The sequence below is a fragment of the Coenobita brevimanus genome, chromosome 109, assembly GCF_032717465.1.
Source record: "Coenobita brevimanus isolate Jiangsu-jjx chromosome 109, ASM3271746v2, whole genome shotgun sequence".
Classification (NCBI taxonomy): Eukaryota; Metazoa; Arthropoda; class Malacostraca; order Decapoda; family Coenobitidae; genus Coenobita; species Coenobita brevimanus.
In genome coordinates this window covers 34,626,945-34,639,444 of record NC_137062.1, presented here as the reverse complement: position 1 = coordinate 34,639,444, position 12,500 = coordinate 34,626,945, and the positions used below count along the sequence as shown (strand labels likewise).

The following is a 12,500-nucleotide window of genomic DNA, read 5'->3' as shown; positions in this document are numbered from 1 at the left end:
GTGTGTGTGTGTGTGTGTGTCTCCTTCCCACACACACAACTTATGATGAAGTACCTTTCAACACACAACCTTGCTTCACTGCCTTGTTCATCCATCCTACACCATCTTTCCACTACCCTTCCACACCAGCATAACACCATTCCATACCACTACACCACCTCTTCTCACTCCCAACCCACACCACCCACACCATCATACCATATCACCTTGCCACACCACCATCCCACACCATACTTTCACAACGCCCTCCCACACCACATCCCACGCTGTGTTACACCACCATCCCACACCACTCCCACACCACCCTTTCACACCATCATCCCACACCACAAAAGCCCACTGTCCTAACCTGCCCTGCCACTCCACTCTGCACACACACACACACACACACACACACACACACACACACACACACACACACACACACACACACACACACACACACACACTTACCTATGAATCTTTCCCCTTATCAGTATCAGTGTATTTGCAATCTCCAGATACTAATACTGATAAGAAAAATATTATCAGTATTTCCTGTGTCTTAGCAACTGCCAATGTAAAATTTATTCTCCTAAGTTTTTGTATATGAATTTGATCTCGTGAAATATTGCTTTTGTTGACTTGGTTTGTGGTGTGAGTTGTGAATCTAGCGTTATTCTCTCTCTCTCTCTCTCTCTCTCTCTCTCTCTCTCTCTGTCTCTCTCTCTCTCTCCTCTAATTTCTTTCTCTCCCTCAGACACATCGTACGAGAAGGCGTGTGGGTCAGACAGGAGGGGGTCGGCCCCCGCCACGCCGATCCTGGGGGGCAGACCCGCTGATTCCACGCCTAATAAATTGGTGGTGAGTACACATTTATTGCCTATTTATTTATTTATTACAACTTCGCATATCCCCGTGTTGAGTTTTATTTTTGTCAGTGTTATTATGATTATTACTTATTTTAAACGTGTGGTGTTTCAGAGGCTATTTGTCTTAGAGCCTTCAGAATTGGTGGTGAGTACGCGTTTAGTATTTATTTATCAACACTTCCCACATCCCCGTGCTAAGTTTTTTTTCCTGTTATTATTATTCAGTCTTATTTTAAAAAGGCGATATTTCAGTAGGTATTTGTCCTAAAGCCTTCCAAGTATGTCCTCTTAGTCCAGCGTTTCCCAACCTGGGGGGGCGTTTGAGATTGCCAGGAGGACGTGGGGTGATCGAAGTTCAACACAGGGTATTTCGAGCAACCCTATGTATTATTATTATTATTTTTTTTTAATGTGAGGAAGAAGGAACCAAAGGCAACGAGCCCGCAAAACTGTTCCTTCCAAGAGAAAAACAAAAGACAAGAGAGAGCCAAATTCAAGATCCATTCATTTCCAGACGTCTGGACACACTGCGTTTAAAAGACTGGAGATCATAGGAAGCGGGAAATACAGACAGAAGGAGACAGTTCCAGAGTTGACCTGTTGCATAATGGGCTGGGAGTGTTGCCATCTAGCATGTTAAGTATCCATATGGAACAAATGATAATCGTTATTAAGGCATCAGAGAGGTGGGGGGGGAGGGCGCAGTGCTGTCTCAAGAACCGCTTAAGTTAGCAAGCTGAAATTTTACCACAATACAGCCTTAAGGTGGACGCAGTGTGGGTAGGAGTATGGTTCCAATCGGCTTAATATTCTCTGAGATATCCTGGGTCAAAAATTGGGACACTTTTGAATATTCCGGATGGTAATTTTCCATGAAGGGTTGAAGGTAGAACTACAAAACTTAGGCTTATAGACTGGGATGACACACACACACACACACACACACACACACACACACACACACACACACACACACACACACACACACACACACACACACACACCTGTCTCTATCCGCTTATAGCCAGACGCCTTAATCACGTAAGGGGTGGCCACAAACATGTCGCCTCCATGTCGCCCTGTCCCCCGCCATTTTACTGCCCTGCCCAACTCGCACACCCGTCTCTCATATACCTCTCCACTCCATCCCTCCATCTCATCCTAGGTCTCCCCGTCTGTCCCCCCTCCACCCCATTCACATACACTCCTCGTTAGTCTCTCTTCATCCTTCCATCTCATCCCCGGTCTCTCTCACCCTCTCCCCTCATCCACCTCACTCACACTTCTAGTTAGTCTTTCACTCCATCCTCTCCACATGGCCAAACCACCTCAGTGTATTTCTCCTAACGCTTCTTATCACATCCATATCACATGCACTCCTCGTCAGTCTCTCACTCCTCTCCACATGGCCAAACCACCTCAGTGTATTTCTCCTAATGCTTCCTATCACATCCACACCACATACACTTCTCGTTAGTCTCTCTCCATCCTCTCCACATTGCCAAACCACCTCAGTGTATTTCTCCTGACGCTTCCCATCACATCCACACCACATACACTCCTCGTCAGTCTCTCACTCTACGCATGGCCAAACCACCTCGGTGTATTTCTCCTAACGCTTCTTATCACATCCACACCGCATACACTCTCCTCGTTAGTCTCTCACTCCATCCTCTCCACATGGCCAAACCACCTCAGTGTATTTCTCCTAACGCTTCCTATCTCATCCACACCACATACACTCCTCGTTAGTCTCTCACTCTCCATCCTCTCCACATTGCCAAACCACCTCAGTGTATTTCTCCTGACGCTTCCTATCTCATCCACACCACATACACTCCTCGTTAGTCTCTCACTCTCCATCCTCTCCACATTGCCAAACCACCTCAGTGTATTTCTCCTGACGCTTCCTATCTCATCCACACCACATACACTCTCCTTGTTAGTCTCTCACTCTCCATCCTCTCCACATGGCCAAACCACCTCAGTGTATTTCTCCTAACGCTTCCTATCACATCCACATCAAATCTGCCCTCCATTTAACCTTTCATATACTGCCACACCCACGCCCACACCAGCAGACAGAGCCGTTTTCTCAACACGCAAGAAAATATGGAAGAGGAGCGATTATATGTCGGGTTTTCGTATTGTGTAGTAGTAGTAGTAGTAGTAGTAGTAATAGTGGTGGTGGTGGTAGTAGTAGTAGTAGTAGTAGTAGTAGTAGTAGTAGTAGTGGTGGTGGTGGTGGTAGTAGTAGTAGTGGTAGTAGTAGTAGTAGTAGTAATAGTGGTGGTGGTGGTGGTGGTAGTAGTAGTAGTGGTAGTAGTAGTAGTAGTAGTGGTGGTGGTGGTGGTAGTAGTAGTAGTAGTAGTAGTAGTAGTGGTGGTGGTGGTGGTGGTGGTAGTAGTAGTAGTAGTAGTAGCAATAGTAGTATTAGTAGTAATAGCTGTAGTTGTAGTAATAATAATAATAATAATAATAATAATAATAATAAATAGGGCAAGTCGTAGTTGTCATGCTGGTGGAGAGGGTATGTCCGGTCTCTCTCTCTCTCTCTCTCTCTCTCTCTCATCGTTTTGAGTCAGCAAGAATAAAATAGAAAAAAATAATCGAACTGAAGGGGTTAAGTATTCACCCGTGTGTGTGTGTGTGTGTGTGTGTGTGTGTGTGGTGTGTGTGTGTGTGTGTGTGTGTGTGTGTGTGTGTGTGTTCGGCGGAGGTATACACTCATTGAATTTGTGAAACCAGGCAAACTGGGACCGTAGAGTTAATTGCCTGTGTGAGACCGTAGAAGCATTGGTCTGGTAAAAACATGATAGAAAAAAATACCATATCGGTATTTTTCATTGGCATTCTTGGGGGGCATTGCAGTCTGTGAGAATTTTCCGAGTTGAATTATACCATCTGGTGTGAATATACCTCTTTTCACACCAGTCATATGGTTTTTACGTCACTTAAATTTCACGCTAAAAACTCCAGGATGCGTGAATCACCAAATTATCAGAACGCGAACTAGAAATTTCATCGTTTTTTTGTTGCGTGTCCGCCTGTATGGGGAAGGAGGTGCCCAGCTGGCCTTCTTCTCTCTCTCTCTCTCTCTCTCTCTCGAAACTAAGCCTGCAGTCCACTGGGTTCACGTTCGGATGAGCCTGGACAAGAGCAGTTGTAAAATTACTTGTTGTGGTAGTAGTAGCTGTAGTAGTAGTAGTAGTAGTAGCAGCTGTAGTAGTAGTAGTAGTAGTAGTAGCAGCTGTAGTAGTAGTAGTAGTTGTAATAGTTGTAGTTGCAGCAGCAGCAGCAGAAGTAGTAGTAGTAGTAGTAATAGTAGTAGTAGTAGTACCGTAATAAGAATAACAATAATAATAATAGTAAATAATGATAATAACAGCACCTATAGTATTACTACTTCTACTACTACTACTACTACTACTACTGCTGCTGCTACTACCACCACCACCACCACCACCACTACCACTACTACTACTACTACTACTACTATCACTTTTGGGGGGAGGTCACAGCTATCAGTAAACAATGCATGACCCCAAGATAACCACTGCCATAATCTACACTCCGGTTGTTGTTAGTTGGGAAGGAGATAGGCACTGTATTTAGTCATGTAAGCTCCCTGACACCATTTCCTAAGCGATTTATTTTGCTTACCTTACGAAATTCAAATTATTCTAATATCACTATGCTCTCTAGCACCTTTTCCTAAGCGATTTATTTTGGTTACTATAATTTTCTGTGATGCTTCAAATTATTCTACTATTACTCTACTCCCTAGCACCATTTCCTAAGCGATTTATTTTGCTTACATTACTATCATTTTGTTCCAATATCATCATACTCCCTAGCACCATTTCCCAAACGATTTATTTTCCTTACTATCATTTTCTTTGAATCTTCAAACTATTCTAATAACTATACTCCCTAACACCATTTCCTAAGCGATTTATTTTGCATACGTTACGATCATTTTATTGTAATATCACCATACCCCCTAGCACCGTTTCCTAAGCGATTTATTTTGCTTACGTTACCATAATTATATTCTAATATCACTATACTCCCTAGCTCCTTTTCCTTAGCGATTTATTTTGCTTACTATTATTTTCGGTGACTTAAAATTATTCTAATATCACTATACTCCCTAGCACCTTTTCCTAAGCGATTTATTTTACTTTCTGTCATTTTCTGTGACACTTCAAATTATTCTAATATCACCATACTCCCTAGCACCCTTTCCTAAGCGATTTATTTTGCTTACCTTACTGTCCTTTTTTCTAGCTAATCATTCTAATATCACTATACTCCATACTCCTTAACACCATTTCCTAAGCAATTTATTTTGTTTACGATCATTTTCTGTGACACTTCAAATTATTCCAATCGCCATACTCCCTAGCACCATTTCCTAAGCGATTTATTTCCCATACCTTACTATCCTTTTCTGACACTTTTCTTTCATTAATAACGCACAGAAAGATATAGAAATTAAATCGCTTAGGAAGAGGTGTTGAGGAGTATGGTATACACACACACACACACACACACACACACACACACACACACACACACACACACACACACGCACGCACGCGCGCGCGCGCGCGCGTCCATAGGCCGGAATTATTCTCGGTTAAGAAAGCTCCCTAACACCTCTTCCTTGGCGATTTATTTTTGGAGTGGTGAATATCGTTTGTACGTTATTAATTCAGAGTATAGCGATATTGGAAGGATTCATTTAACACAGAGGAGGACAGTAAGGCGTTATGAACAAAATAAATCGCTTAGAGAAAGGTGTTGGGGAGCTTCTTTAACCGACGTGAATAACTAAATAAATGAATATCTAGTGTTATTTACTGAAGGAATAAATGGAACGAAAAATAATTGGGTTTAGTGAAGAAGTAAGGAAATCGCTGAAATGGATGAAAAGGTGTTTGGATAAAGGAGAAGGAGGAGGAGGAGAAGAAGAAGAAGAAGAAGAAGGAGAAGAAAAGGAAGTAGAAGAACAACAAGAAAAGAAGAAGAGGAGGAGGAGGAGGAAGAAGACGAAGAAATAGTAGACGAAGAATAAAGAGGAAATAAGATGCATTGACGTCATCTCAGTAAAGCCAAATGACATCCGTAGGGCGTGAACAGGAATTTGAAGTGTAATGGAAATAATAATAATAATAATAATAATAATAATAATAATAGCAGTGTGGGCCTTCTAGCGGCAGTGACATCAGCTACTACTACAACTACTACTACTACTGCTACTACATCAGCTCATACAACAACAACAACAATGACTACTGGGCACGGGAAGGGCCAGTGTCAATCGAGACGTGGAGGAGGGAGGACACGCGGCGCCTTCTGTCCTATTTAGTGCTTTTAGTTGGTTCAAAATAATAATCCGCAAAAATCCGTAAGGAGAGACTGTAAATTGGCCGAAAATATAAAAAATACAGTAAATTGTAAACGTGTAATTAAATAAACAGTAAAAAATATGAAAAAAGTGAAGATTTGTTAATACTGAGTGCATTTGAAATTTAATAAGAGAGAGAAATGGTGAAATGAACTCAGGTCTATAAGGAGAGAAAACTGATTCATTTATAAGTGAAATTAACTCAGAATTATTTATAAATTAATCGTGAGCTAAAAATGTACAGAAAAAATAAAAATAATAATAATAATAATAATAAATAATTGGATATGTAAATAATTGGATAATAATTCGCCAATGATCGTTACTCAGATCAGTAAGATTTTTTGACTTTCTCGAAAAAAAAAAAAAAATGATCTATGAGGAGAATTTTTGAGTTTTTTTTGAAAATTAAGAAATAGAGGTGATTTTATGAGGAAAAAAATTGTACTGTTTGAGAAGTGTACACATGAAAAGTACTTGCTGTTAAAAACGTACACAAAATAGTACTGCCTGATGAAAACGTACACAAGAAAGTACTACCTGCTGAAAATGTACACATGAACAACTACTACCTGCTAAAAACGTACACAAAAAGTACTACCTGCTGAAAATGTACACGTGAATAAGTACTACCTGCTAAAAACGTACACAAAATAGTACTGCCTGCTAAAAACGTACACAGAAAAGTACTACCTGCTGAAAAAGTACACATGAAGAAGTACTACCTGCTGAAAATGTACACATGGGAAAGTACTACCCGCTGAAAACGTACACAAAAAGTACTGCCTGCTGAAAACGTACACAAAAAAGTACTACCTGCTGAAAATGTACACATGGGAAAGTACTACCCGCTGAAAACGTACACAAAATAGTACTGCCTGCTAAAAACGTACACAGAAAAGTACTACCTGCTGAAAAAGTACACATGAGAAAGTACAACCTGCTGAAAAAGTACACATGAGAAAGTACTGCCTGCTGAAAAAGTACACATGAGAAAGAAAAGACCAGGAAAAAGGAAGTAGGAGGAAAATCAATAATCTCAGCAGCAAGGAAAAAAAAAACAAGAAAAACAAGGACAAGGAAAGAAAAACAAGAAAAAACAAGGACAAGGAAAGAAAAACAAGAAAAAACAAGGACAAGGAAAGAAAAAACAATAAAAAACAAGGACAAGGAAAGAAAAAAGAAAAAACAAGGACAAAGAAAGAAAAAACAATAAAAAACAAGGACAAAGAAAGAAAAAACAATAAAAAACAAGGACAAAGAAAGAAAAAACAATAAAAAACAAGGACAAAGAAAGAAAAAACAATAAAAAACAAGGACAAAGAAAGAAAAAACAAGAAAAAACAAGGACAAAGAAAGAAAAAACAATAAAAAACAAGGACAAAGAAAGAAAAAACAAGAAAAAACAAGGACAAAGAAAGAAAAAACAAGAAAAAACAAGGACAAAGAAAGAAAAAACAAGGACAAAGAAAGAAAAAAGAAAAAACAAGGACAAAGAAAGAAAAACAAGAAAAAACAAGGACAAGAAAGAAAAAACAAGGACAAGGAAAGAAAAACAAGAAAAAAGCAAAGAAAAAACAAGGACAAGGAAAGAAAAAACAAGAAAAACAAGGACAAGGAAAGAAAAACAAGAAAAACAAGGACAAGGAAAGGAAAAACTCGAAAAAAACAAAGAAAAAACAAGGACAAGGAAGGAAAAACAAGGAAAAAACAAGAAAAACAAGGACAAAGAAAGAAAAAAACAAAGAAAAACAGGGACAAGGAAAGGAAAACAAGAAAAAACAAGGACAAAGACAGAAAAAACAAAGAAAAAACAAGGACAAGAAAGAAAAAACAAGGACAAGGAAAGAAAAAACAAAGAAAAAACAAGGACAAGAAAAAAAACAAGGACAAGAAAGAAAAAACAAGGACAAGGAAAGAAAAAACTCGAAAAAAACAAGAAAAACAAGAAAAAACAAACACAAGGAAAGAAAAAACTCGAAAAAAAACAAAGAAAAACAAAGACAAGGAAAGGAAAATCACACAAGGAAAAAACAAAGACAAAGAAAGACAAAACGAAAAAAAAAAACAAAGAAGAAAACAAAGACGAGAAAGAAAATCAAACAGCCCCCCTCCCCCCCCCAAAAAAAAAAACAGGAAAATAATCAGGGGAGAAAATCAGCCATCAGGAAGAAAGATATATAAAAAATTAAATCTATCTTTTCCACAATGCTCTCCACGCGTCGTTCCATCAGTGTGACGGAGCTGCTACTAATGGAGAGGGAGGCAGTGTTTACCTATGGAAATTCGGTAATGGATTAATATTTTGAGTGGTATATTAACTGTTGTGAGTTTCCCGGGAGTATATAACAATTTTGAGTTCCATGGTAATATTAATATTTTTGAGATTTTACAAGATATATATTTATTTAGTTTCATTTGGGTCTTTCTTCCAGAGCTGAGGGTGGAAAATTGTGCATATGGTTGTGTTAGGAAGGGGTGGTGAGAGTGAGAGCAGAACACACACACACACACACACACACACACACACACACACACACACACACACACACACAGGCAGAGGGGGGGGGATAGTCACATCTATAACGTGTAACAATAAAACAAACCTAACCTATCACTGCTAACTGCACTATATGACGGCATGCAGGCTAATTACACCTGTCAAGCACAGGTGTTAAATAAATTACCTTCAAAAATATTATAATCCTCCACACCTTCGCGTACCCAGTTTTAACATTTTATCGTCTCTCTCTCTCTCTCTCTCTCTCTTATTGTAGTTACGTATCTCTCCTTATCAGTCTTTGTGGGTCGGTGTGTGTCTGTGTATATACCGGTATGCTAATCTATATTCATCTATCTATCTATATCATATATCTACTCATCTCTATCAGTCAATATCCAACTATCTATCGTATTTTTACATGTTTGTCTATCCATCTATCTGTGTATCCATTTGTTTTTCTTTTTTTTACGTGTCCGACTCTGGGCAAAGGCTTCAGGGCCTATTTCTTGGGTGCAGTGACCCATCCCAAGGCCCAGTGGTCCTCCTACACCTCCACATGTCACCACTTCGGCGCTAACACCCACCGTCCATATTGAATACATGCTAGGGCTGTCTCATACAGGACTGGTGTATTGGTATTAGCGGGGGTATTTTTATAACACCCACCGTCCATACTGAATACATGCTAGGGCTGTCTCATACAGGACTGGTGTATTGGTATTAGCGGGGGTATTTTTTATAACACCCACCGTCCATACTGAATACATGCTAGGGCTGTCTCATACAGGACTGGTGTATTGGTATTAGCGGGGGTATTTTTACAACACCCACCGTCCATATTGAATACATGCTAGGGCTGTCTCATACAGGACTGGTGTATTGGTATTAGCGGGGGTATTTTTACAACACCCACCGTCCATATTGAATACATGCTAGGGCTGTCTCATACAGGACTGGTGTATTGGTATTAGCGGGGGTATTTTTACGACATGTCGGCGGGTCATCTGGTAGATCAGGAAAGTCTGCTTTTTAGGAAATTGAAATCCTTAAACTCTTCCCTTCCCCAGCCGGGATTCGAACCTGGGTCCATCAGGACTGCAAGCCGCCTCTCTACCGATTCAGCCACCGCCTCCCCCATATATATATCTATCTATTTATCGATCTATATATATCCATCTATTTTTATCTGTTCGTGTCAATCTATCAGAGTGTCTTTCTGTCCATGTATATAGGATTATATATCCATCAGTATCTGTCTGTATATCTATCCATCCATCCATCTATCTATATCTATCTATCTATCAACTTACATCATACGCCAGGGATGAACCACCTAATCAACATTGCACGGATCTTTTGCAACATTGGTTAACACTCGGTCAATGTGGTTTTCCTCTCTATGGCCACACTCCTGTTGCGAACTCACTTCCACCCGACAGACGATGGTGGTGGTGGTGGTGGTGGTGGTGGTGGGGATTGATGATGGTGTGGTGGTGGTGTTGATAGTGGTGTAGGTAATGATGATTTTGGGGACGTTGATAATAATAATAATAATAATAATAATAATGATAATAAAATGTTGAAAATGGTAAATATCATGTGCAAATACCCCTCACATAACATAGAATACTTACTGATCAATAATACGCATCGATATAAATAATAATAATAATAATAATAATAATAATAATAATGATAATAATAATAATAATAATTTGTGTGTGTAGCTGAGAGTGTAGGCAAGATGAAGGGAAGGGAGTGTAGTTGTGTGTGTATCTGTAGGCAAGATGGAGGGAAGGGAGTGTGTGTGTACGTGTGTGTGTAGGCAAGATGAAGGGAAGGGAGTGTAGTGGTGTGTGTACGTGTGTGTGTAGGCAAGATGAAGGGAAGGGAGTGTAGTTGTGTGTGTGTAGCTGTGAGTGTGTAGGCAAGATGGAGGGAAGGGAGTGTAGTTGTGTGTGTGTAGGCAAGATGAAGGGAAGAGAGTGTAGTTGTGTGTGTGTAGCTGTGGGTGTGTAGGCAAGATGAAGTGAAGGTAGTGTAGGTGAGTGACAGTAACGGATGTTTGGGTTACACATCACCACATCCAAGGCCATTCAACCACTACCATCATCATCATCATCATCATCATCATCATCATCAGTCCTTTGTTGTTATAAAATGTCAAAATGATGATGATGATGATGATGATGACTTTCCTCCTCCTCCTCCTCCTCCTCCTTCTCCTCCCTTTCTTGCCTCGTTCAGCACCATCATCATAGATAGATAGATAGATGGATGGATATAATAGATAGATGGATAGATAGATAGATTGATTGATTGTTATATACGTAGGTAGGTAGATAGATAGATGCAGTCGATAGATAGGTGAGTGGATGGATAGATAGATAGACGGACAGATAGATAGATAGATAGACACGGGGGCATTTTAGGTAGCGCTGCAATGGTTAGATGGATAGATAGATAGATTGATACTGTAGGTAGCACTGTAATGGATTGATTGATGGATAGATAGCACGATAGATATAGATAGATAAATAGAAAGATAGATAGATAGATAGTCTTTTCATCTGGACAGAACCAATCTCTCAAATGGAATGAATCGTAGTGGCGTGAAATAGGACGAGGGAGTCTCCTTGGTTACTAGTCAAAATCATTCTTCCCTGACACTCTTAGTCATTAGGTAAGCTGAAAAGGGATTCTGGATTTTTGATAGGCTAAAAAAAAACTACAGTACGCGAGTGGATGGTATGTTGTCATCAGGGTTTGTGTGTGTGTGTGTGTGTGTGTGTGTGTGTGTGTGTGTGTGTGTGTGTGTGTGTGTGATGCAGCTGGTGTATCCTGCCTAGAGAGAGAGAGAGAGAGAGAGAATGCAAGTGTGTAGAATTATATGTGCGTGTACGTGCCAGTATGTATGTATGTATGTATGTATGTAAAAGTATATATGCGTGTGTTTTTGAACTGTACCGTATTTTACTGGCCTGTGCAGCTGAGATGTATGGGGTGGGTAGGGTGTGTTTGATTCGTGGCTGCTGAATGGCTGCCGATGGTGTTAATCTACATCTCGTCTTATTTTAACACATATATATTTATATTTGTAAACTGCCTTCAGTACAAGCAGCCAGATTAAATATGGAATAATTTCCGAAGCTGAACAGGTCAAAAGTAGCTTTAAACGTTTACTGTTGTCAAAGAAAATTAAACGTGATTATAAAGGTTTATAAAACGATGAGTGATGTTTGAAGTAAACTATCCACCCACGGTATACACACACGTACACATGTTGCACTACATCCACCCACGGTATACACACACGTACACATGTTGCACTACATCCACCCACGGTATACACACACGTACACATGTTGCACTACATCCACCCACGGTGTACACACACGTACACATGTTGCACTACATCCACCCACGGTATACACACACGTACACATGTTGCACTACATCCACCCACGGTGTACACACACGTACACATGTTGCACTACATCCACCCACGGTGTACACACACGTACACATGTTGCACTACATCCACCCACGGTATACACACACGTACACATGTTGCACTACATCCACCCACGGTATACACACACGTACACATGTTGCACTACATCCACCCACGGTGTACACACACGTACACATGTTGCACTACATCCACCCACGGTATACACAAACTTACACATGTTGCACTACATCCACCCACGGTATACACACACGTACACAT

The 12,500-nt window shown here is 40.1% G+C and overlaps 1 protein-coding gene across 1 annotated transcript in view; it reads left to right on the top strand.

Moving 5' to 3' along the window:
- LOC145417130 (uncharacterized) overlaps positions 1 to 12,500 on the top strand; it is a 283,080-nt gene that overhangs the window by 230,070 nt on the left and 40,510 nt on the right. Inside the window, exon 2 of the mRNA XM_080285909.1 lies at positions 740 to 843. Coding sequence (XP_080142035.1) covers positions 740 to 843 — 104 coding nt within the window. The remainder of the gene's footprint in view (positions 1 to 739; positions 844 to 12,500) is intronic.